General features: G+C 39.5%; 1 protein-coding gene and 1 long non-coding RNA gene across 4 annotated transcripts; one reads left to right on the top strand and one right to left on the bottom strand.

Moving 5' to 3' along the window:
- The first annotated feature begins 462 nt into the window (after nt 1–462).
- Nucleotides 463–27,389, top strand: LOC126586166 (uncharacterized). 2 transcript variants are annotated; one of them, XR_007610760.1, is made up of 4 exons: nt 463–1,062; nt 1,281–1,322; nt 26,599–26,774; nt 26,993–27,389. It is a non-coding gene; the product is annotated as an uncharacterized LOC126586166 (long non-coding RNA). The 2 variants fall into 2 exon arrangements; XR_007610759.1 differs by lacking the exon at nt 1,281–1,322 and having other exon boundaries at nt 466–1,104; nt 26,993–27,387.
- On the bottom strand, nt 21,676–23,249 carry LOC126586165 (uncharacterized). Of its 2 annotated transcripts, none has more exons than XM_050250868.1 (4): nt 23,075–23,249; nt 22,242–22,333; nt 22,006–22,153; nt 21,676–21,885 (listed from the first exon to the last, which is right to left on the bottom strand). In XM_050250868.1, exons 1-4 carry the CDS (start codon nt 23,222–23,224, stop codon nt 21,742–21,744), a joined length of 534 nt encoding a protein of 177 aa, XP_050106825.1. In that variant the 5' UTR covers nt 23,225–23,249; the 3' UTR covers nt 21,676–21,741. The 2 variants fall into 2 exon arrangements, with proteins under 2 accessions (XP_050106825.1, XP_050106824.1); XM_050250867.1 differs by having other exon boundaries at nt 22,242–22,354.

Genomic DNA, 27,389 nt, shown 5'->3' on the forward strand with positions numbered 1-27,389 from the left:
GGCCAAAGGAAAAGATAGGGAAAAAGCATGATATGGGATACTCTTGCTTTTAACCTTGATGATATGAGATATTCTTGCTCTAGTATAGCTTGTTTACAGAGGTATTATCGGGGGGAAAGAAAGCTGAATATTTCGAAAGGCTTCGTTGGGAGTGCCCTCTCAGATAAGAGGAAGGGTTGAGCATTTTTGCAGGTCTGCCTGTCCGTTGGGGATGGAGGTCGACATATATAGGAGTCTCCCTAACATCAAGTAATAATGCTATTCCTTTACCCTACTTGGTCATAGCACGGTAGTGGGAGCTGCCAGCTTCACATGTTTTAACTCTGTCAGAGCACTTTGAAAAAGTGGTCTGTGGTATCTGGAAAGCTGATGTTGTGTGTGAATATTACAGACAAGCTTTATCCAAGGAGATACAGCTCTTGAAGTTGGGAAAGTGGTGCCTCTTCGGTTTTCGAACAAGCAATCCTGTCGGGGATTTGGCTCTCGAGATTCGGAGAACGATGCCTCTTCGATTTTTAAGAAAGCAATCCTGCTGGGGGTCTGGCTCTCGAGATTCGGAGAGCGGTGTCTCTTCGATTTTGGAGCAAGTAATCTTGTTGGGAGTGTTTTCTCGAATGTGAGTAAAGGTTGGGCATGTTTGCTAGTCTACCTTGCCACGAAGCACAGAGGTTGACACACAGGGACTTTCCAATTATCCATCAGTGGTACTGTTCCTTTACCCTCTCTTCGATTTTTGAGAAAGTAATCATGTTGGGAGTCTGGCTCTCGAGATTCGGAGGGCGGTGCCTCTTCGATTTTGGAGCAAGCAATCTTGTTGGGAGTGTTTTCTCGAATGTGAGTAAAGGTTGGGCATGTTTGCTAGTCTACCTTACCACGAAGCACAGAGGTTGACACACAGGGACTTTCCAATTATCCAGCAGTGGTACTGTTCCTTTACCCTCTCTTCGATTTTTGAGAAAGTAATCATGTTGGGAGTCTGGCTCTCAAGATTTGGAGGGCGGTGCCTCTTCGATTTTGGAGCAAGCAATCTTGTTGGGAGTGTTTTCTCGAATGTGAGTAAAGGTTGGGCATGTTTGCTAGTCTACCTTGCCCCGAAGCACAGAGGTTGACACACAAGGACTTTCCAATTATCCAGCAGTGGTACTGTTCCTTTACCCTCTCTTCGATTTTTGAGAAAGTAATCATGTTGGGAGTCTGGCTCTCGAGATTCGGAGGGCGGTGCCTCTTTGATTTTGGAGCAAGCAATCTTGTTGGGAGTGTTTTCTCGAATGTGAGTAAAGGTTGGGCATGTTTGCTAGTCTACCTTGCCACGAAGCACAGAGGTTGACACACCGGGACTTTCCAATTATCCAGCAGTGGTAGTGTTCCTTTACCCTTGTGGGTAATAATATGGTAGCTAGACCTTCAAAATTTATGTGTCTAAACTTTGTTAGTGTTGTTTCTTTGCTATTCTTTTACCCTTCTTGGTCAGAGCGATGTAGTGGGAGCTGCAAGCTTCACGTGTCTCAACTTTGTCAGAGAACTTTGGCAAAGTTATCTGTGGTACCCATGAGCTACTGTTGCGTGTGGGAAGTGGGTGATTGAACAGTACGATTCATGTGCTTTCTACTTCGCCAGAAATCTTCGACAGAATGCCCATAATTTCCGCAAAGCTGAGTGTGCGTGTGACAGGTGCTGACAAGGCTGGAAAAGTAGGTGCCTCTTCGATTTCTGAGATCGGCCCTCGTGGTCTCTGAGCAGCCCAGCTTTTGAGAAAGCAAGCCTCTTCGATTTCTGAGATCGGCCTTCGTGGTCTTTGAGCAGCCCAGCTTTTGAGAAAGCAAACGCCTCTTCGATTTCTGAGATCGACCCTCGTGGTCTCTGAGCAGCCCAGCTTTTGAGAAAGCAAACGCCTCTTCGATTTCTGAGCAGGTGCCTCTTCGATTTTTGAAGCTTCGTCGAGTGCAGATTTTTATAGGGGCTGACATTAAGTTCCAAAGCACACTTGAATATCCACCAGTAGAAGCTCAATTCTTGCACTTCTAAGATCTTGATTTGTCCGACCCCTTCTCTCTTCAACACCTTTGAAAATGTCTGGCCCCTCCGACCGTCGTTTTGACTTGAACCTTGTTGAAGAGGCAGCCCCGCCTTCTCCAGACAACATATGGTGCCCATCATTCGTCTCCCCTACTGGTCTTCTTACCGTTGGGGATTCCGTGATGAAGAATGATATGACCGCTGCGGTAGTGGCCAAGAACCTTCTCACTCCCAAAGATAACAGACTACTTTCCAAACGGTCTGATGAGTTGGCTGTTAAGGATTCTCTGGCTCTCAGTGTTCAGTGTGCAGGTTCTGTGTCTAATATGGCCCAACGCCTATTTGCTCGAACCCGCCAAGTTGAATCATTGGCGGCTGAAGTGATGAGTCTCAAACAGGAGATTAGAGGGCTCACGCATGAGAATAAACAGTTGCACCGGCTCGCACATGACTATGCTACAAACATGAAGAGGAAGCTTGACCAGATGAAGGAATCTGATGGTCAGGTTTTACTTGATCATCAGATATTTGTGGGTTTGTTCCAAAGGCATTTATTGCCTTCGTCTTCTGGGGCTGTACCGCGTACTGAAGCTCCAAATGATCAACCTCTGATGCCTCCTCCTTCTAGGGTTTTGTCCAGTACTGAGGCTCCGAATGATCCCCCTCCGGTGCCTTCTCTTTCTGGGGCTCTACCGACTGCTGAGACTTCTCCTAAGCAACCTTTGTGAAGGCTCCCTCTTGTTTGTTTAATTTGACTCAAGTATATGTACATATTTGTAACTTATCGGGGATATCAATAAATAAGCTTTCCTTCATTTCAACGTATTGTGTTAAATACACCAAAGCCTTCTTCGCTAAGTTCTTTGAATTTTCTTTTGTTGAAGCTTGTATGTTGAAGCTTTGTGAGTGGGGCATGTAGGTTGAGGTAGTGTTCCCTTAATTTCCCGAGTGAGGAAAACTTCTCGGTTGGAGACTTGGAAAATCCAAGTCACTGAGTGGGATCGGCTATATGAATCTTAGAACGCCATTGTGTTCTGTCCTGTGTCATGTCCTCCGTTAGATCCAAGTACTCTAAGTCTTTTCTTAGGGTCTCTTCCAAAGTTTTCCTAGGTCTTCCTCTACCCCTTCGGCCCTGAACCTCTGTCCCATAGTCGCATCTTCTAATCGGAGCGTCAGTAGGCCTTCTTTGCACATGTCCAAACCACCGTAACCGATTTTCTCTCATCTTTACTTCAATTTCGGCTACTCCTACTTTACCCCGGATATCATCATTCCTAATCTTATCCTTTCTCATGTGCCCACACATCCAACGAAGTATCCTCATCTCCGCTACACCCATTTTGTGTACGTGTTGATGCTTCACTGCCCAACATTCTGTGCCATACAGCATCGCCGGCCTTATTGCCGTCCTATAAAATTTTCCCTTGAGCTTTAGTGGCATACGGCGGTCACACAACACACCGGATACACTCTTCCACTTCATCCATCCAGCTTGTATTCTATGGTTGAGATCTCCATCTAATTCTCCGTTCTTTTGCAAGATAGATCCTAGGTAACGAAAACGATCGCTCTTTGGTATTTCTTGATCTCCGATCCTCACCCCTAACTCGTTTTGGCCTCCATTTGCACTGAACTTGCACTCCATATATTCTGTCTTTGATCGGCTTAGGCGAAGACCTTTAGATTCCAACACTTCTCTCCAAAGGTTAAGCTTTGCATTTACCCCTTCCTGAGTTTCATCTATCAACACTATATCGTCTGTGAAAAGCATACACCAAGGAATATCATCTTGAATATGTCCTGTTAACTCATCCATTACCAACGCAAAAAGGTAAGGACTTAAGGATGAGCCTTGATGTAATCCTACAGTTATGGGAAAGCTTTCGGTTTGTCCTTCATGAGTTCTTACGGCAGTCTTTGCTCCTTCATACATATCCTGTATAGCTTGGATATATGCTACTCGTATTCCTTTCTTCTCTAAAATCCTCCAAAGAATGTCTCTTGGGACCCTATCATACGCTTTTTCCAAATCTATAAAGACCATGTGTAAATCTTTTTTCCCATCTCTATATCTTTCCATCAATCTTCGTAAGAGATAGATTGCCTCCATGGTTGAGCGCCCTGGCATGAACCTGAATTGGTTGTCCGAAACCCGTGTCTCTTGCCTCAATCTATGCTCAATGACTCTCTCCTAGAGCTTCATTGTATGACTCATTAGCTTAATACCCCTATAGTTCATGCAATTTTGTACATCGCCCTTATTCTTGTAGATAGGCACCAAAGTGCTCGTTTGCCACTCATTTGGCATCTTTTTCGTTTTCAAAATCCTATTGAAAATGTCAGTGAGCCATGTTATACCTGTCTCTCCCAAAACTTTCCACACTTCGATTGTTATATCGTATGGGCCTACTGCTTTTCTATGCTTCATCTTCTTCAAAGCTACAACCACTTCTTCCTTCCGGATTCTACGATAAAAAGAGTAGTTTCTACACTCTTCTGAGTTACTCAACTCCCCTAACGAAGCACTCCTTTCATGTCCTTCATTGAAAAGATTATGAAAATAACCTTTCCATCTGTCTTTAACCGCGTTCTCTGTAGCAAGAACCTTTTCATCCTCATCCTTGATGCACCTCACTTGGTTTAGGTCACTTGTCTTCTTTTCCCTTGCTCTAGCTAGTTTATAGATATCCAACTCTCCTTCTTTGGTATCTAGTCGCTTATACATATCGTCATAAGCCGCTAACTTAGCTTCTCTCACAGCTTTCTTCGCCTCTTGCTTCGCTTTTCTATACCTTTCACCATTTTCATCGGTCCTATCCTTGTATAAGGCTTTACAACATTCCTTTTTAGCCTTCACCTTTGTTTGTACCTCCTCATTCCACCACCAAGATTCCTTTTGGTGTGAGGCAAAGCCCTTGGACTCTCCTAATACTTCTTTTGGTACTTTTCGGATACAACTAGCCATGAAATCCCACATTTGGTTAGCTTCCCCCTCTCTATCCCACACACACTGGGTGATTACTTTCTCTTTGAAAATGACTTGTTTTTCTTCTTTTAGATTCCACCATCTAGTCCTTGGGCACTTCCAAGTCTTGTTCTTTTTTCTCACTCTTTTGATATGTACATCCATCACCAACAAGCGATGTTGATTAGCCACGCTCTCTCCTGGTATAACTTTGCAATCCTTACAAGTTATACGATCCCCTTTCCTCATTAGAAGAAAATCTATTTGTGTTTTTGACGACCCACTCTTGTAGGTGATCACATGTTCTTCTCTCTTCTTAAAGAAGGTGTTGGCTAAGAAGAGATCATATGCCATTGCAAAATCCAAGATAGCTTCCCCATCCTCGTTTCTCTCCCCAAAACCATGGCCACCATGAAAACCTCCATAGTTGCCTGTCTCCCTGCCCACGTGTCCATTTAAATCTCCTCCTATAAATAACTTCTCCGTCTGAGCAATTCCTTGCACCAAGTCTCCAAGGTCTTCCCAAAATTTCTCCTTCGAACTCGTATCCAACCCTACTTGAGGTGCGTACGCACTAATTACATTGATAAGTTCTTGTCCTATTACAATCTTGATTGCCATGATTCTATCTCCTACCCTCTTGACATCTACAACATCTTGTGTCAAGGTCTTGTCCACGATGATGCCAACCCCGTTTCTCGTTCTATTTGTGGGGGAATACCATAGTTTAAACCCTGAGTTTTCTAGATCCTTTGCCTTACGACCAACCCACTTAGTTTCTTGTAGGCACATAATATTTATCCTTCTCCTCACCATAACTTCTACTACTTCCATAGATTTTCCCGTCAAGGTTCCTATATTCCACGTTCCTAAACGTATTTTGCTCTCTTGAACTCTACCCTTCTGTCCTAGCTTCTTCACCCTTCCCCGTCTAATAGGATCAAAGTACTTCTTTTGTGTGTCTCGTGTAAAGTTGATAGGAGCATATGCTCCCAAACAACTTTGAGTGGAGTCGTTCGAAAAGAAGTTTCTATAGCCCCCTTGCTCATTTAACACTGCATCCGGGTGCCGATGGAGATACAGCGACCCTTGCTCACTTATCACTGTGCTCGGGCCACACAGCGCGCCACTTACGGGTGACGCCCTAGCTTTAGCGCGATTTCGTTCTGGATTCATTTTCATAAGGATTCAACGTAATCATGGAGTGCCGGCTGTCGACTACCTGACGCCCTCCCCCTCCTCCTTTATCCGGGCTTGGGACCGGCAATGTAAGATAAACTTACACGGCGGAGTTAACAACAATCAATGATATAAAGCTTTTTTTTTATGAATATATATATATATATATACATATATATACATATGTATGTATGTATGTATGTATGCATATTTATATATTTGTTTCCATGGGTCATGGAATGGGTGGACTTTCAGGAAAGAAACGAAAAATTAAAACATTTCAATTTATTATATAAAGATATTCCAAAAAAATTAAGGCATGTTGTAAATATTATGTGGATGGTCCACATGAATAGTTTGTTACTATTTATGCACAGTATTTTCACTATTCATTTGTGGAAAATTTGTAAAGTGAATAGTGCTTTCTTTTGTTTATATAAAGGAAGAGAGAGAAGGAAGAGGAAGAGAGAGAATAGAGGAAGATGAGAGGAGATAATAGAGAGAGTTATCTTTGTACTCCTATTATTTCAAATTATAATGAAAGCACCGCTGCTGCCCCGAGGACGTACTCCAGTCACACTGACTGTAGAGGAACCTCGTAAATTTTGTGTCTTGTTTCATTTATTCCACTGCACCCACAGTCGATTTTACAACACGATATCAGCACGAGAAGCTCTCATGTCAGTGGAAAGCACTACTTACCTCTCACCTCTATCGGCTGGAATCTCACAGATAAGAAAATCTTTTCATTTCATTCTTATATCTCTAAATGACTAATTTTCTTAAAGTAAACATACATGTGGTTATATAAGTATTGTTATTATTATTGGCAGAAAATCCGACAATCATATGAGCTTTGAAAACTTCAACTTCCAGAAAACTGGACAGCCATCTTATGAGTACCAACCCTTCATTTTCAGAAGCTCAGCTCGAAACTGTTTCTTCACGAAAGTTGTTTGGTATCTTCTTATCCATATCATACTAAATTTTGAGTTAAATCTAACGGTTTGATCTTCTTATAAGTGGCAGACAAAGAAAAGTGTGATTATTTTGGATAGTTGGAAAGAAAGAAAAATATATATATATAAATTGAAAAAGGGAGCAAATGGATGGTGTGTCGGTTGGACTATTTAAAGAAAACAAAAAGGTTTTGGAATGGTGAGTTGCACCATTCTGATGAAAAAAAAAATTTGGAAAGGTGGATTTTTGGTGCATGATGTTGACACAAAAGGAGAAAAGAACAAAGATTATTGGATGGTACACGGCACATGTGAATGAATAAGAAACAAAAATATGTATTTATTTATGTGCATGGTGTTGGTTTAAAGCCCATGTCACAAGTTCTATTTATTTAAAGCAATTTATTTACAAGTGGGTAGAATTATTACCCTTTGCTTTAAAGCTTTGATATTTATGTGAATGGTGCTGAATTAAAGCCCTTGTCACAAGCTTTATTTACTTTAAAGCAATTTATTTACCATGGACGGTTTTACCGCCTATTGCTTTAAGTTTTGATGGTGCTGAATTAAAGCCCTTGTCACAAGCTTTATTTACTTAAATGCAATTTATTCATTATGGCTGGAATTACCGTCTATTGCTTTAATTTATTTATTGTACTTATCTTTTGTTACAATGAGTATAACAAGGACCCAGAGTTCCTTGATTAGATCAGAACCTGCAGTTTCTTGATCCTCATCACATAAAATGATAGGACCCGAAGTTCCATCATACAAAAAAGATCAGGCATGAAGTCCTTTGATCCTGAAGATCAGGATATGAAATTCCTTGATGAGTACCGTAAGTTTGAAGTGCCACAGTGCCTCAACTTAATTATAATAAAGGTCATAAAAATCTCAGTCCATAGACTATTTAATAAGGACCAGAAGTTCCTTATGTCCATACTTAAAATGGTTTAGCAGAAACATTTATTAAGCGGATGAAATTGATTACCCGCGCTCTGCTCATGAAAACGAAATTACCAGTTTTCTACATGGGGACATGTCATTTTACATGACGCATTATTAAGTTCGGATGAGACCAGTTTCCAACCATCAATACTACTCAGTACAACTTGTGTTTGGGCACAAGCCAAACATTATACAGTTATGAGTTTTTGGTTGTGTTATCAATGTGCCTATTGCACTGCCACAACATACTAAAATAAGGCATCAACGCAAAACTGGAAATTTATGTTGGATTTGATTCATCATCTATCATTCAATATTTAGAACCCTTGACTGGGGATATATTTACCGCTTGGTTTGCGGACTGTCATTTTGATAAGACAATTTTCCTGACATTAGGGGGAGAAAATAATATCGTTCCAGAAGAACGATGAGAAAATATCATTCCAAAAGAATGATGAGAAAAGACCGTTCCAGAAGAACGAAGAGAATTTGTCTTATTTTGATTCACGAAGCAATCAATAAGAAAATGAAATATGAATAATTGAATGATGCAACGAAAGTGATGAAATCATATATACTTACTGCAAATGTGCCTACAAGAATTGATGTCTCTGTTGGATAAAATAATGAGACAGTAAATGATTTATCTGTTGCACGCCTGAAGCGTGGCAGATTTTTAAACTCAAAAGGTTCAGTTATTCAAAAGAAGAATAATATGGCACTACTGAACTATTGCATTCCCGAAGCATAACTGTTGCATGCCAGAAGCATGACAGTCGCCGCGTGGATACACGTCCCAGATAGGACAATCCACAAACATGGGAATATTGATGTCTCATGCATGAAGCATGATTGACGTATAGGTTCTAAATGACTCAACTCTTGGAAGTGGAGATTAAAATCCAAGCTCTATAACGCTCAAGAAGAGGTTATGATCCGCATTCTCTAAACTATGACTATCCTGGAAGAGATAGTGTAATGCCCTTGAAGAGGCAATGGATATCCAGAGAAATGAAAAGCTTTTATACATGCGCATGCACATGAGAATATGGGATCACAGATTGATGATAACCAATGGTAATTTTGGTTTTTACAAGTAGCTACTAAATTCATCAATGAGCTGTGTTAATATTGAGTCACGTTCTTTTGTTCGTCGACAAAAGGAAAATTATTGGCCAAAATGGAGAAAGGCAATTCCATTACAATTTTGTAAGAACGTGGAAAAATGGACCTATATATTTGAATGTAATACAAATAGCCAAAAGATGTTGAACCAAGGAGATTATATAAATGGGCATTTGTAATACAGTGTAATACACTTACATGATATGACACAAGGTTGTAAACGAGTTCATATAAATGGAGAATTATATATGAAGGGTTGTGAGTCACCCACATCATATCTCCATAAGTAAATCCCTCAAATATACATGGGAGCAAATTGCTCTGTATAAATTTCAAAGGAAAATGTGTCATGAAGTGTAGAAAATCCCTGAAGGATTCAAATTGCTTGAAGTAAGCCCCCGAAGGGTAAAGCATAAATTATGTACTCAATATCAATGGATGATATAAATTGCCTTAGTGAGTACTATCATTATGATATTGTTGCAACATACTAAAATCTCTTGCAAGAGTCAATGACATTAAATTAGAACTCTTGAAGAGTTGATGATATTAAATTGGGACTCCTGAAGAGTCTAGAAAAATTATAAAGTGTTGAAGGAATTATTGTCTCGAGCTGCAGATCGAACAATCTACCAACACGAATCTTATCCATGATATTTATGATATTAAAAGAATCATATGGATTGAAGATTATGAGTTGAATACTCATATGATGAAGACACTAAGAATAATCATTTATCTTCGTGAGGGTAAAGATAAATTAATATTTGGTCCAGAAGTACCATATCTTAGTGAAGTATATGCTTTATTGTATTTGGCACAATACATTGAATGAAATAAAGTTTATTTATTAATATCTCCAAGAAATTACAGATATATACATACACATGAGTTAAAACAAACAAACAGGATGGAGCCTTCACAAAGGTTACTCATGTGCAGCCTCAGTACTCGAAAGTACCCCAGAAGGGGGAGGCACTGGAGATTGATCATGTGGCACCCCAGTACTTAGCAAAACACCAGAAGGGGAAGGCATCAGTTGCTTTCGGAATCTAGCAACGAACCTCTGGTGATCACTTTGAATCCGACTTTCGGATTCTTGCAGTTGGTCGAGCTTTCTTTTCATGCTCGTAGAGTAACTATTTGCAAGCACGTGTAACACCCTATTCTCGTGCTTGAGCCCTCTGATCTCTTGTTTAAGACTTGCCACCTCCGCCATCAATGATTTAATTTGGTGAGTTTGAGCAAGTAGGCGTTGGCCCATATTGGAAACAGAGCCAGCACACTGAACACTGAGAGCCAATGAGTCTTGAACGGCCAACTCTTCAGACCGTTCTGAAAGGATCTTGTTATCCCTTGGAGTGAGAAGATTCCTAGCTACCACAGTAGCAGTTATGTTATTCTTCATCACAGAGTCCCCAACCGTAAGAGGACCATTAGAAGATAAGAAGGACGGGCGCCATATATTATCATGACGCTGCTCGTCTGTATCACTCCTAAGACTCAAATCTAAGCAAATGTTAGATGGGCAAGTCATTTTTCAGAAATGATGAAGGAAAAACAGAGGTCAAATAAAATTTCAGAAGTGCAAGATAGAGGAAATTTCTACAGGCAGCAACTTTCTGAGCATACTCTTGAACACAATTGATGTCTCTATAAAAGAAGAGGCAACAGAGCCGCTTGTTCAAAGATCGAAGCGACACGGCTCTCCGAATTTCAAAAAGCCAGATTTTCCTGAATAAAGTTCGTTGGCATCTTTCAGACGCAATCCCAGCTTTTCAGATGTCGCGTGCAATTTTGTCAAAGATCTCTGACAAAGTTGAAAACACGTAAATCTTACTGTTCTATTTACACCACAGTTGCTGACAAGAGTAAAAGCACAGCACCACCACTTGCTATTGAGAAATCTCTATATATGTCGACCTCTGTTCTCCATAACAAGGCAGACCTGCAACACTGCAAGAATACCTAACTCTTCCTCATCTCCGAGAATGCATCTTCAACATAGCATCTCGAAATACTTAGTTTTCTTCCTCTCCGAGAATACCTCTTCAAACATGTCACACCAGAGCAAGATTATCACATATCTTCAGGGACCAGAGCAAGATGATCTCATATCATGCAATCTCCCTGTCCTTTCCTTTGTCCATGTTCTTGCCTGCAAAGACAAGGATAAAGAAAGCAATATGTCGGAACCTCCACTCAAACTCCCGGTAAGGAACCGATTGCCTGGAACCTTTCCTGATTGCTTACCTAGTATTGCTCTCGAGTAGTCATCTTCAACTGTTGTTGGAGTTGGGTCCCCAGTCACCAAGAAGTGATGAACCATTCAAATGCAAGGGTTTGCATTCCACTCATGCATCAGGGGACAAATCCTACAAGAGAAGATGCCACACATGCATGGGGGAAAACCAGGGAAAATACTACTGAAGCCAGGGGAGCAAGTAAGGAAAGTGAAAATGATACATTGAAGCATGTGGAGACAAGTGCAATGAACACGTGTTGATGCATCCCCAACTAAGCCGAAGAACACTTGTCACGTGAAGCTCCTCATGGTCCAATTTCATTCAAGATCAAGCCTCGAAGGTCCTTGAAGAAATCACAAGTCCGATTCAAGATCAAGTGTCCACCACCCTTGAATCAAATTCCGCTCCAGATAAAAGGAGTAAATTCCGATCTTCAATGCTAGTCTAGCAGAAAGTCCTACAACCCAGTTCAAGAAAAAGGCTGTGGAAAGTTAACAATAAGTAGAGCAACTCTTTCAGCAACTCTTCTTACTAAGAGACTAAATCAGAACGATCAACCATCAACCTAAATGATTTGAAATCAGGGGGAGATACTCATCAGGGGGAGCATCCAAGACAGATCAAGGTTTTAACGAGTCAATCGAAGACTTGTGGCCATCCAAGGGGGAGTGTTGTAAATATTATGTGGATGGTCCACATGAATAGTTTGTTACTATTTATGCACAGTATTTTTACTATTCATTTGTGGAAAATTTGTAAAGTGAATAGTGCTTTCTTTTGTTTATATAAAGGAAGAGAGAGAAGGAAGAGGAAGAGAGAGAATAGAGGAAGATGAGAGGAGATAATAGAGAGAGTTATCTTTGTACTCCTATTATTTCAAATTATAATGAAAGCACCGCTGCTGCCCCGAGGACGTACTCCAGTCACACTGACTGTAGAGGAACCTCGTAAATTTTGTGTCTTGTTTCATTTATTCCACTGCACCCACAGTCGATTTTACAACAAGGCAAATAATTACCTTTTGTTGTTCTGAAATAAAAGTCCAACCATGTTACTAACTGGATCAAGGTCCACATTTAAAAATTGGAGAAACCAACATCATGACTCTTTAGTCTCCAGTTCATAAGCAATGGGATACATATTATCATTTGCATCAATCCCCACAGCCACAAGTAATTGCCATGCCAATGTATTGAATTAATATGCACGTATTGTTGTGAAATTGAGGATATGTGTGCAGTAGAATATAAAGTAAATAAGACACAGTATTTACAAGATTCATCAAGTGTGCCTATGTCTACGGTGTGGCCGTAATTGTTTCTTTCATTATAAGAAATAATAGGAGTACAAAGATAACTCTCAATATTTCTCTATCTTCACTCTAGCCTTTCTTTTCTCCTTTTTCTTTCTTTTCTCACCTCTTTTTCTTTTCTTCCTTTCGCGTTTGTTTCTAGATGTTGGGGCGACATCATTCGAGAGGCATGGTGCAGGCCAAAGTTGATGGGTCGGCATGGTCAGCATGGCACGACTTGGCTTCAGGCCAGCTAGGCAACGATTCATCGTCGACTCGATGCGGTGGCATGGCTCAGTCGCGAATTCCTAAATTTTCTTTTCGATCTCTAGGGTTTTCAAAAATCCAAAATTGCTTCTATTTTCTTTCCATTCTTTGACTCTCAAATTCCACATAGCAAATTTATATTTGCGTTATGTATGAACATATATATATATATATTGACAAATATATGAAATATACAATATATATAGGAAGGTAAATATAAATATAGGGGTTTCATGCATCAAGTAGAATGTTTTCCTACTTTATGGTCGCTAAAAATATCTAACTAGATTTTAGGGGAACCTGATTGGCAGAAAACAATCGAACCTTTGAATTTGTAGAAGATCATTCTCAGAAAGTTGGAATTCTATCTCCAGTGTGTTGTATCATGTTAATATAGAAAAATAAATTGAATCAATAGCATATAGATCAATAAAATAATAAGTTAATCATAAAAAGAATGATTAAAACATAATATTCCTTGATTTAAGATGAACAAACTCTCTTTAGCGCAGTGTCAGGAGCGTGCTAATAACCTGTAGTAAGCTTATTTGACTAAAGAATTATAGAGAAATTGAGAGAGAGGGTGCGGCAACCATAGAGAGAATTGAGTGAATTTTGATTTGTGATTTCTCACCTCATTGTGCCTTTATTTATAGTAGTAAGGAGGTTAATTCCTTACCCTAATAGGATTACAACTGTAATAAGATAATATCTAAAGTATAAGATAAGGTAGTATCCCATAAGGGTTTCCTAGGATTTACACAATCACATTCCTAAACTATTAGGACTACAACAATATGCTTAATATTAAAGTAGTCCATAAAATTAAGGCTACTATAGTTGTTGTTCTTAAGTAGCAACATGTGGTTTTCAAAGGGCATCATGAAGAGTTTAATAAGGTCTGCTCAAAACTTGGCTCCATCTTGGCTAAACCATTATCAGAGGTTACCATCATTGAAAGGGCTCATCTAATGGTACATTTGGATGTCTTACTCGGCCAGGAAGAGACCTATTAGCGCCAAATGTCTCATGCCTTATGGCTGCGATAGGGGGATATGAATACTCGATTTTTTTTTCACCAGAGAGCTAGAAACAAAAAGTCCAAAAATCATATCAAAGGATTGTCCAATGGGGTTGGAACTTGGCTTACTGATGATAAGGGCACATAGATAATGGTTTTAAATTATTTTGAGGATATTTTTCGAGCTGGTCTCTTGGGTGATGGTGATGTTCTCCAGTTAATAAAACTCGAGTCAGTCCTAAGATGAATCTGTGTTTGGAGATGTCGATGTCTGTGGATGAAGTTAGGGTGGCTTTGTTCCAGATGCTTCATTCCAAGGCACCGGGGCTAGACGACATGTCCCTAATGTTCTTTCAAAGATTCTGGTCCATCGTCAGTATGGATGTGATTATCGCCATCCAAAGTCTCTTCCATTCTGGCAAGGTGTTGAAGCGAATTAACTACACCCATGTTTCTCGCATTCCCAAGGTGAAAGCACCCAAGAATGTTACACAGTTCAGGCCCACAAGTCTCTTCAATGTCATATTCAAGATTGCATCAAAAGTTATGGCAAATCGTCTTAAGTTCATCCTTACCATTATCATCTTACTTGCCCAATGTGCATTTGTTCTTGGAAGACTTATATCGGCCAATTCTCTGCTTGTTTATCAGATTTCTAATTTTCTCTCTAAGCGACAGCGTGGAGAGAAGAGCTTCTTGTCCTAAAAGTTGGACATTAGCAAGGCTTACGACATAATTAAATGGCACTAAGAAGCATTAACTAGAATAGGTTTATCATTAAAATGGATTGATCTGGTGATGGAGTTCATTTCCTATGTTTCATATTCCTTTATTATCAACAGGCGTCTAAGAGGATATGTGTTTCTCTCTCGAGGTCTCTTGCAAGGGGACCTTATATCGCCCTACTTATTTATTTTATGTGCAGATGGCAAGTCCGCTCTTATTGGTAAATAGAAAGAGAAAGGTAAAATTTAGAGTGTCTTCATCTATTCTGATGCCTCGTGAATGAACCATCTCCTATTTGCAGATGATAGTCTTCTTTTTTGTCGGGCCAACGAAGTTGAATGCTTTCAAATTTCTGAGATCCTTACTTCTTATGAATGTGCTTTGAGCTAGAAAGTTAATCTCCTCAAGAGTGAGGTATGTTTTAGTCGTAACATCAAGCATCTTGTGCAATCTAAGTCCATTAATCTGCTAGGTGTTCAAAGGGTGGACTAACATGCCATGTACCTGGGTATGCTGACTCTAGTGAGCAAAAATAAAAGTTAGTGTTTTGTGTACATCAAGGAACACTTTTGGAAGAGGCTTCAAAGTTGGAAGGGGAAAATTTTTAGTGCCGCTGGGAAAGAGCTTCTCATTAAATCCGTTGCACTTGCCATCCCTATATATACGATGAATTGTTTTCTGTTGCCCAAATACTTTTGTGATGACTTAAATCACTTAATTGCATCCTTTTGGTGGAATGATTATGATGGAGGAAAAAAGATTCATTGGCTCTCTTGGAAAAAGCTATGTATACCGAAAGTCAAAGGTGTTTTATCTTTATGCATTCAATCTCAGTTTATTGGCGAAACAGGGATGGCGAATCCTAATGAAACATCACACTTTTGTTGCGAGGGTGCTTAAAGCTAAATACTTTTCCAACGCTAATTTCCTCTCTGCCCCTGTGGATGCGAACGCCTTATATTCTTGGAAAAGTATATATGTTGCTCGTAATATTATCTCTCTAGGCTCTAGGTGGCAAGTGGGTAGGGGTGTCTCGCTGAGAATTTGGGATGGCCCCAGGATTCCATTACCAGCCTTATTTCGGATTTTCTTACCCAAACCTGTAAGTTGTTCTCTCTAGACGTTTAATGAGTTAATTGACTATATTTCTAGAAAGTGGAATGCTGAGTTGACTTTTTTGTTTTTTGTTTTTTTGTTTTTTTTTTTTTTTTTTGAGAAGGAAGTGAACTCTATTTAGTATATCCTAGTGAGCATACGATAGCCTAATGATTAACTAAATTGGCACTATGAAACAAACATCAGATTTACGGTGAAGAGTGCCTACCATATTGTGCAGGAGTGGTTCAACCTTGTTGCATTGGCTCTCCTTCTTCCTCTGAATCTTAATCAACTTTCTGTTTTCTGGACCAAGATTTGACATGCCAATGTTCCTCCTAAGGTTAGAGTTTTTGTGTGGAGGCTTTATAACAACATTATCTCTACTAAATCGGATCTCACTAAATGCCACATCATGATTGATTTATCGTGCGTGGTGTGTAACCACCATGAGGAATCAATCTTCTATTTATTAAAGGAATGCCCTTTTTGCTAAATGTGTTTGATTGTCTTCCCACTTTGGTAGTTTGTTATGAGGTTCTTCCTCTTCATCATTCATTTTCTAGGCTATGGTCATTGCGAAGCTGATCAAGCCGGCGCTCTTTGAGTTTTTATGGTGATCTACTGGGCTCTTTGGGGAGCTAGAAATGAGATTTTGTGGAATAACAAGTGTGATCCTCCTGATGTCATTGTGGCTAGAGCAATCCAGTGGTGGTAATGCTTTGTGTTGATTAATAAGGGGAAAATTTCCTCTCTTCCCTCTTGCCAATCTTTTGCAAAATGGTGCGTCCCTCATTATGGATGCCTCAAACTTAATATTGACTACTTTTGGAATCGTGAGAAAAGCTTAGAGGGATTTGGTTTAATTGTACGTAATGATACTGAAGGTTTTTTTTGCTGCAAAATGTGGGAATTTCTTTGATGTTTCCTCCAGTCAAAAGCTATGGCTATTAGAATTGGCATGATTTGGGCTCATGAAAGGGGCTTTACTAATATTTTATGCAAGTCTGATTTGCTTCAAATTGTCAATGCACTATGGGATTCTTTGGTTAATTTGTCCTTTGTCGGGCAAATAATTGAAGACATCAAAATGCTCTCTCCGACAGTTACTGAAGCTTCAATTACCCACATTTATCATCAAGCCAACGTGGGGGCTCATAGATTAGCTTGTCTCGACCTATTATGTGGCTTAATTTAAAAGGTAAACTGCCATTTAACCTTCTAAACTATTACGTGAATGTCAATTTCCCCCTTGAACCTTTTTTTCTTTAGCTAATTGATCCTCTAGACTATGTTTAAGTGGCCAATTTCCCCCCTACCGTCAAGTTTTTTAAGTGGTCAATTTGCCCTTATCGGCTTCACCATATCTTCTAGCAAGAGGTATCGAATTCTCATTGGGAGAAGGTATGGAAATATCACATGACAATCAAAACTCTTGAAGCATACCCATCCGGAAACTGTACAGAAGATAGAAACTGCAAAAACTTTCCTCTTATCCGGTTTCACTGAAAATGATGCAAGCTTCTTTCTTGCTATGTCTCCGTCCTTCGTCATCCATAAACTTGGCCTAATGCCCATTTTTCCCAGATTGATCCGAGCTTTTATTGTGTCCTTTGTTTTTCCCTCAATGTTTAGTATAGTTTTGACCAATGTATCGAACACATTTTTCTCAACATGCATTACATCGATGTTGTGTCTCAATTTTAATTTGGACCAGTACAGGAGCTCGAACAACTTTGTCTTATGTGTCCAGTTTAGATGTCTCTGGTCTTGTCTTATTTACAGATTTTCCTAACCGAGCAAAATCCAAATGATTCACCTGAGCCAAAATTTCATCTCCAGACCATTCTTTGGGTCTTGGTCGAAGCTATGTGCCTTTGAAGAAGGTTGTCTCGTTCTAACGCCACTGGTGGTCCCACGGTAACCATCTACGATGCCCTAGGTAACAAACTTTTCTCGCATGCCTACTAGACGTAGTGTTCTCTTTGCAAACTAGGCATGCGTAATAACCCTTAGTGCTTTACCCAAACATCATATCGTACGCAGGAAAATCGTTTATATTCAACATCACTCTTACTCTCAAAGTGAACATCTTCTTGGTAGGTTTATCATACGTGGGAACATCGGTTTTCCATAAATCATTTAGTTCATTGACCAACGGTTGTAAATAAACATCACTAGACGTGCCTGAATCTTTCGTTATCAACAATTTCATCATCATATATATATTTTTTTTTCATGCACTTCCAAGGTGGAAAATTATACGGAATTGCGAAGAGTGGCCAATTGCTGTGGTTTTGGTTTAGAACCCTAAACGGATAAAACTAGTTTGTCTCAAGTCCCAATCTAACTTTCCGAGGCTCACGTGCAAAATCGAGGTACATCTGATCAAACTCTTTCCAGGCCTCTCCATTTGCAGAATGTTTCATAACATCGTCACCCACTCATCTTTCCTTATGCCACCTCATGTCGCTTGCAGTGTGCGTCGACATATACAATCGTTGCAACCTAGGCTTTAATGGGAGATAACGCATAACCTTTTGTGAAATCTTCATTGTTATATTCTGAGAAGTCATTTTAAATTGCGACTCATTACATATAGGGCAATTATCCAATGCTTTATTCTCTTTGTAGAACAAAATGCAATTATTTTTACACGCGTGAATTTTTTCATATCCCAATCCAAGACCACTCAGCACCTTCTTTGCACTTTTATGATCTTTTGGCAGAAAATTATCCTTTGGAAGCATCCTCTTGAAAACCCCTAAAAAGTAATCAAAACGCTGGTTCGACATACGAAACTTTATTTTGCCATGCATCAACTCAACAATGGTTGTGAGCACATAAAATCTTTCGCAACCAGGGTATAATTCTTGCTTGACACTTTTTTAATTTTTTTCATATTTTTCAAATGCTTCATTGTCCATGGTGGGAGAGACGTCATCTTTTACTTCATCATTTGTATTCGAACTAGCGTTTGGAAAAGCATCATTGATGATGTCCATAATTTGTTCATTTGGTTCCACAACAGATTCAACTATCTCCATAACTCGAGTAATGTGTGAGGATGAAGCATGTTGTATTTGTTCTCCATGATGACTCCATGTAGTATAGGTCTTCATCATCCCTTTTCTAACTAAATGGTATATAACAATTCAAAATCTTCAATCATTAAGTTGTTACACTTTCTACAAGGACACCGAATTTAAGTTGAACCCCGGTTGTTTGCAATTGCAAAATCAATGAACTGATTTATTCCATCCAAATAATGATCAGCACATCTGTTAGGATTATGTATCCACTATTAGGGGTGGGCGCTGTTCAGTTTGGTGTGGTTTTGAGTGAAACCAAAACCAAAACCGCAAGTTTTTACGGTTTGGTTCGATGAGGTTTTGAGGCTAAAACTGAAATGAAACCAAACCATTTGGTTCGGTTCGGTTTGGTTTTAAATGGTTTTGGTTTGGTTTCATTGTTTAAAAAAGCTATTATGGTTACCTAGTTGTATCTCATTTCATCCAATTCAATAAAAAAGTTTTGGTGTTTGAAAAAACTATTATGGTTACCTAATGCATTATGACATTACGAAAAATAATTGGTCATCCAATTCAATAAAAAAGTTTTGATGTTTCAACTTACTTTGCGACTCATATAAAAGACCGGCACAAAAAATAACCAAGTGAAAGTAATTGTAATTTACCACTAACCTCGTTGTTCGGTTGAATAAGCAGCTCGCCGACAAATTGGTAGACCGACCCAACTCGAAAGCTAAGCTCCTGAAGGTGCTTAGTGTCAATTTTTAATCTCTCACTTTCATCGACAATTGTGGCAATGGCTGTCTCTACAAAATAATCTTGTAACCTATGAACGAAGTAAGGGATACTAATTCATAAGTTGCTTAATGATATCAAAGAATAAATATAAGAAATGCACTTAGTTCATATTGTCTACTTCATGGACATCATGCTATCAATGTGCCATATCCATTCCTCAATAAACCAACTGGAGATGCCACATTCGCCTCAAGAATATCTTCTTGGACAGTTCTGCATTCTAACACACTACCATCTTGATGATCATCTAACTACATCAAAATCAAATCACAATTGTTCCGAGCAATGTTGTCACAGACTCACAGCACTGAAAATGATGAAACTACGTATCTACATACTCCGTATGATATACTCCACCTCTATTCATCTTTCTTTCTTTTTCTAAGGAGAAGGACTCCCCTGTAACGGGGTGTATATCTTCATGTTCATCTAGCTTTCATCACGTGGCATAGTACATTGAGAGCTATAGTAACATGGGAATATAGACCCCATGAGAGGCAAGTTTTCCTCTTCCACAAGACCAACAGAACTAGCATTAGCTATAAATTACTTGTACCCTATTAAGCCACTATAAGTAGAGTTATGAGATTTATGATATCAAAGAATTGAATCTACACATTTTGAACCTTCCAATTTTAAAACTATGAAAATTTCGGAACTGGAGGTCTGACTAAAACTCAAGGATTTAATTTGTTACAGATGATTGGAAAGCAAATAAAAGAGGAACACAATCTATATTATGATGTTGTTGAGTCCATACTAAATGTATGGACTCAATTAAATAACCAATTAGAATTTAACATTTAATAAAGTCATGCGGTTTCGGTTTCGATACGGTTTTCAAAAGACAAAACCGAAACCAAACCATTTCCTACATTGCAGTTCGGTTTCAAAATTGAAACTGTTTCAAAACCGCAAAACCAAACCGTTTGGTGCGGTTCGATTTGGTTCGTGTTTCGGTTTCGGTTTTCGATTCCAAGTGCCCACCCCTATCCACTGTTTGTCCATATCACCTGCAAACATAAATAATTTACAAGGGTTACAACAATTTCAATAATGTTATGCCACCTTATGCCTCCGGTATGGGTCTTATCTCATTCGAGAATGCACAGTTACGTGCTGTAATTTATGGTTCCAACACATTAGAGTTCGATCATGGGAAAACTTCGGTAGCATCTCCCTATAGTTCTTTAAGTGCACAACGTAGATACAAAAAACTACAATGCACCGGAAGAAGGCAAAGAGATGCTACCAAATTTCCCATGTTCAAACTCTAATGCGTGAACCTCAAAATACAACATGTAACTATGCATTCTCAAACTGTCTAATATTTTGGGACAATTCAAGAATTAATTAGACCGCAATCATGCTTTGCATTCATTCGTGAAATCCAACTAATTCTCAAACGAGAAACTAAGCTCATATGAACATTGCATACCATTTTTTTGTACATCCATACAAAAATGTTTGCATACAAATACATAAACTCACAACAATTATAAACTACATACACACAATTTAAATGAATGGAAATTAAATAAGTTTGTTAAGAAAGTATACCTCCAAGATTAACAACAACATAGATTCAAAGGCTAGAAATTCCAGCATAAAGGCAGTTACTGCAAGTGTTTTGCAGCTTCTGCATTTTGTTTAAATTCAGTAAAGTGATAAGACTTTGCGCGACGAAAGCACCAATGCGCAAAACATGCTGCTTCCACTTTTGGCGCCATCCAACCACGCTTTGTCGTGTTTTTTATAACCCTTTACATGACGAACATACTTCGTCACGCATTACCTTTTTTTATTAAAAAAAACTCGTTTTTTGAAAAATGAATTGAATTTTTCCATTTAGTCTTCAATTTTTTTCAAACCACATAAATACTTAATAAATCAAGAACTTATTTCATTAAGCCATTTATGCATAATTAATTAATATAAATATTTATTAAAATGCATTCATTTTATTCAAAATAAACATTAAGGACATATTTAAGTAAACCGTTCATAATAAAAAAGTTCTAATTCGTATCTCATTATTAAATAAGCACTAAAATTAAAATAAAAAACACTATTCTACTTCTCCACCGATAGTTCTGGTTCTCGCTGTAGTTCAGCCTCACGTTGATTATCAAACTTCCACTCCTGGATACGAGGCTTGAACATGTTATCGATTGCCTTCATCAAATTTGGGTTATTTTTACCAATGTCCCAATTAGGCTGTCATGCGAAAATTAATAAATAAAAATCTCACTATTATATTAAATTTAACAAACATAATTATTATTTAACTAATAACTTAACATATACAGCTAACTCATCAATCATGTGCATGTTCACCTCCTCAAGGATGGCTTTCCTAGACTCCAAATCCGCAACATATTTGTCACACAACAATACTCCAACATCGAACCAAAAACTGGTGCGCATATCTGACTTCACAACCCGTAAGTGTGTCGAACCCGTACCACAGCTCTTTTCTTCTTGTCTATCAACAAATATATATATATATATATATTCATAATACTTAAGCTAAATAAAAACTTTATACAAAATGCAAAATTTATAGCGCAAACCTTTTTTGGAACCTTCGCCATCCATTGTCTTTGACGAACGCGCACCACCATCGCCCATTATACCAACAATCAAAGAACAAATTGATGATAATCTGAAAAATTGTAAAGCGTTTCTGGAACAGATTGTGAAGAATCATGAGAGCAGAAGCGCATATTTATAGGAAGGTTAAGGACTTTGCGCGACGAAACCTTTGTCACGTAAACATCCGCACAAAATACGATCCTGATTCCTCTAATTCACATGCATTGAATGCTCTAACCCAAAACTGAATGACCTTTGTGCGACGGAGCCTTTGTCGCACAAACTTTCATCACTTGACACGATGAAGGTTTCGTCGCGCAAAACATATAGATTCGAAATATGGCAGTAAAGTTAACCACATTTTTTGCGGCCTTTGCGCTACGAATGTAATTGATTGTAATTACGAAGTTTACGTAAATATAGATCTTTAGTATATATATTTACATAAACTTCATAATTACAAACAAATATTCAGTTATAATATTTATTCTAAAAATAATTAAAAACTTGAATAAATTGAATTAATCCATGCAATTTTTTAAACAACAAAACATGAATTAAAGCCTAATTGTCCTCAAAAACATAAATTTAAAACTAGTGTTTCACTGGTCCTCCATTCTGCTCAACGTCATAACGCCAGCACTTGTAACCCCCCTTCTGATGGAGAAGCCATCTCCATTAACTTCATCAACTCTTCATTTGTATCATCAAGGGTATAGTTACATTGTTACACATATATGCAAATAATTAATTCCAACGTATAACAAAAAATTTCACAAAATTTCTTATTTTCAACATTTGTTACACTTACTAATAATTGATCCATCACTGCCTTCTTCACATTCTCGGGCACATATTTCCAAGGATACCACTCAGCAGTAGGACAATTATTCTGCATTGCTACACCAATTGCATGCGCAAACTCCACATATTGCCTCATATCATAGGACCCGGAGGGCATGCTCTGCTCCCAGTTTTATCCTCCATTCAAGCATGAAGAGAATTGTGAAGAATAAGGAAAACAGACGCGCATATTAATAGGAAGGTTAGGGTTTTTGCGCGACGAAGCCTTTTGTCGCGCAAACATTTGCACTAAATATAGTATTGATTCCTCTGATTCACATGCACTAAATGCTCTGACTAAAAAACAAACTAGACTTTGCGCAACGAAGCCTTTACCGCGCAAAGTGCTCCGCTGATTACCATGCATTGTATGCTCTGACCCCAAAATTGAAAGAACTTTGCACGACGATGACTTTGTCGCCCAAGGTTGCCGCGGGAAAAGTTTCATCGCGTATTTTTTTTTCGTGCCAAAAAAAAATTACCCGTGCTTTTCTTACTGACCTTGCACGACAAGCATATTTTTTGCATCATGCAAACTGTATTGCATGACAAAGAGCTCTGTCATGCAAAATGGCACCAATCTTGTGCTACAACGCTATTGTTTCGTTCTGTAAAACTCACTTGCGTGATGGATTTTGCTTTGTCGCACAAACATTTGTCGCGCAAATAGTTTTTCCTATTAGTGTTTTCACCTTCCTCATTACACATTCATTTAACCCTCACTCATCATAATAACCTTCTATTTTCCAAGTCAACCTCTCAACCAATTTCAGACTCTAACTCAGAAGGCAAACTAGTTGGTGTGTCAAAAATACACTGCACAAATTTAAAATTTAACCTTCTTGTCAGCATGAAAAACAACTGGTCAAGGGATTAGGGCCATGTGGTGCTCGTGTTTTGGAAGCCGGCAAGCTCGAGGAGGTTGATGGGAGCACCAAAGTTGTAGTTGGTAGAATTTAAAAGGGTGGAGGTGAAGAATGGGGTGACAAAGTATGTGACAATTGGGTTGGATGTGTGCAAGAGAATGAGCCTTGTGGATAGTGAAGGAAAGAGGAAGTTGGTAACTGGAAAGCACACAATTGTGGAAGGTTCTAAAAGACGCTAGGCGCTAGTCGAGTGGCGAGCTAGCGCCTAGTGCCTAGGCGGACTAGCCGGATTTATGTAAATTTAATATACAACAACAACAACAACAACAACAAAGCCTTTTCCCACTAAGTGGGGTCGGCTATATGAATCCTAGAACGCCATTGCGCTCGGTTTTGTGTCATGTCCTCCGTTAGATCCAAGTAATCAAGTCTTTTCTTAGGGTCTCTTCCAAAGTTTTCCTAGGTCTTCCTCTACCCCTTCGGCCCTGAACTTCTGTCCCGTAGTCACATTTTCGAACCAGAGCGTCAGTAGGCCTTCTTTGCACATGTCCAAACCACCGGAACCGATTTTCTCTCATATTTCCTTCAATTTTGGCTACTCCTACTTTACCTTGGATATCCTCATTCCCAATCTTATCCTTTCTCGTGTGCCCATACATACCACGAAGCATCCTCATCTCCGCTACACCCATTTTGTGTACGTGTTGATGCTTCACCGCCCAACATTCTGTGCCATACAACATCGTTGGCCTTATTGCCGTCCTATAAAATTTTCCCTTGAGCTTCAGTGGCCTACGACGATCACACAACACGCCGGATACACTCTTACACTTCATCCATCCAACTTGTATTCTATGGTTGAAATCTCCATCTAATTCTCCGTTCTTTTGCAAGATAGATCCTAGGTAGCGAAAACGGTCACTTTTTGTGATCTTCGCTAGATTGCTCCGGTCATTAGTGTGGATAAGTATATAAATGGATAGAGATAGGAAAGCAAACACAAGATGTACGTGATTCACCCAGATTGGCTACGTCCACGGAATAGAGGAGTTCTCATTAATTGTGAAGGGTTTACACAAGTACATAGGTTCAAGCTCTCCTTTAGGGAGTACAAGTGAATGATTTAGTACAAATGACATTAGGAAATATTGTGGGAGAATGATCTCGTAACCACGAAACTTCTAAGTCCCGGAGTGTGGTATCGGCTTGACTTTCCTTATCTGTCTCATAGGTAGATGTGGAATCTTCTCTGAAAGTACTCTTCCTCCATCCAGGGGTGGTATCTGTAACTGGTGGAGATGCACAAGGTAATGTATCAATGTCACTTGAAGCTTACTTGTAGTTTCAGGCTTGGTCAAGCGCGATACAAACCATGTAGTAGGAGTCCCCCAAGTCGCCGAGCTAGGGGATCTGCTGAAAGAGGTAACAGACAAGGTAAGCAATCAGAGCTCCGGCTGATTGTTCACATTCTCCCTATCTTGCAGGCAGCATGAAGGATAAAGAGAAGAAAAATGAGAAGAGATGATATGGGATACTTTTGCTTTTGAAGAAGTAACTTTCCACAGGCTTATTCTTGAACTGGGCTGGAGGGTTTTCTGGTTTCCTCCAAAGTATAAGGTCGACTGAAGAATTTGAGGGTCAAAACAAGTCCATCAAATCTAGAGTACGTTCGACCCTGCTGATATGGGATACTTTTGCTTTTGACAGAGTAGTGGATGTATCGGCACGTGTGCTGTTACGCTTGTCTCCACATGCTTCCTTGTATCCTTCTCACTTGCCCTATCTGTTCCTCAGGCAGATGCGGTATCTTCCTTGGAAGCATAAGATGTTGAAGATGAGTACTCGAGAGCAATGCCAGGGTAAGGGGTTCCAGGCAGTCAGTTCCTGGCTGGAAGCTTGATTCCAAGTGCTGACTGATTGCTCTCTTTCTCCTTGTCTTGCAGGTAAGAACAAGGCCAAAGGAAAAGACAGGGAAAAAGCATGATATGGGATACTCTTGCTTTTAACCCTGATGATATGAGATATTCTTGCTCTAGTATAGCTTGTTTACAGAGGTATTATCGGGGGGAAAGAAAGCTGAATATTTCGAAAGGCTTCGTTGGGAGTGCCCTCTCAGATAAGAGGAAGGGTTGAGCATTTTTGTAGGTCTGCCTGTCCGTTGGGAATGGAGGTCGACATATATAGGAGTCTCCCTAACATCAAGTAATAATGCTATTCCTTTACCCTGCTTGGTCATAGCACGGTAGTGGGAGCTGCCAGCTTCACAAGTTTTAACTCTGTCAGAGCACTTTGAAAAAGTAGTCTGTGGTATCTGGAAAGCTGATGTTGCGTGTGAAGATTACAGACAAGCTTTATCCAAGGAGATCCGGCTCTTGAAGTTGGGAAAGTGGTGCCTCTTCGGTTTTCGAACAAGCAATCCTGTCGGGGATCTGGCTCTCGAGATTCGGAGAACGATGCCTCTTCGATTTTTGAGAAAGCAATCATGCTGGGGGTCTGGCTCTCGAGATTCGGAGAGCGGTGTCTTCGATTTTTGAGAAAGTAATCATGTTGGGAGTTAGGAGTGTTTTCTCGAATATGAGTAAAGGTTGGGCATGTTTGCTAGTCTACCTTGCCACGAAGCATAGAGGTTGACACACAGGGACTTTCCAATTATCCAGCAGTGGTACTGTTCCTTTACCCTCTCTTCGATTTTTGAGAAAGTAATCATGTTAGGAGTCTGGCTCTCGAGATTCGGAGGGCGGTGCCTCTTCGATTTTGGAGCAAGCAATCTTGTTGGGGGTGTTTTCTCGAATGTGAGTAAAGGTCGGGCATGTTTGCTAGTCTACCTTGCCACGAAGCACAGAGGATGACACACAGGGACTTTCAAATTATCCAGCAGTGGTACTGTTCCTTTACCCTCTCTTCGATTTTTGAGAAAGTAATCATGTTGGGAGTCTGGCTCTCGAGATTCGGAGGGCGATGCCTCTTCGATTTTGGGGCAAGCAATCTTGTTGGGAGTGTTTTCTCGAATGTGAGTAAAGGTTGGGCATGTTTGCTAGTCTACCTTGCCATGAAGCACAGAGGTTGACACACCGGGACTTTCCAATTATCCAGCAGTGGTACTGTTCCTTTACCCTTGTGGGTAATAATATGGTAGCTAGGCCGTCAAAATTTATGTGTCTAAACTTTGTTAGTGTTGTTTCTTTGCTATTCTTTTACCCTTCTTGGTCAGAGCGATGTAGTGAGAGTTGCAAGCTTCACGTGTCTCGACTTTGTCAGAGAACTTTGGCAAAGTTATATGTGGTACCCATGAGCTACTGTTGCGTGTGGGAAGTGGGTGATTGAACAGTACGATTCATGTGCTTTCTACTTCGCTAGAAATCTTCGACAGAATGCCCATAATTTCCGCAAAGCTGAGTGTGCGTGTGACAGGTGCTG

This window comes from Malus sylvestris, chromosome 10, assembly GCF_916048215.2.
Source record: "Malus sylvestris chromosome 10, drMalSylv7.2, whole genome shotgun sequence".
Classification (NCBI taxonomy): Eukaryota; Viridiplantae; Streptophyta; class Magnoliopsida; order Rosales; family Rosaceae; genus Malus; species Malus sylvestris.

Excerpts from the sequence above, each read along its gene's own strand:
- LOC126586165 (XM_050250867.1), bottom strand. The coding sequence starts at position 23,224 with ATGCCCTCCGGGTCCTATGATATGAGGCAATATGTGGAGTTTGCGCAT. Across the intron at positions 22,154-22,241 it reads TGGCGAAGGTTCCAAAAAAG|ACAAGAAGAAAAGAGCTGTG; the intron begins GTTTGCGCTATA and ends ATTTGTTGATAG. Across the intron at positions 21,886-22,005 it reads GGAAAGCCATCCTTGAGGAG|CCTAATTGGGACATTGGTAA; the intron begins GTGAACATGCAC and ends TTCGCATGACAG.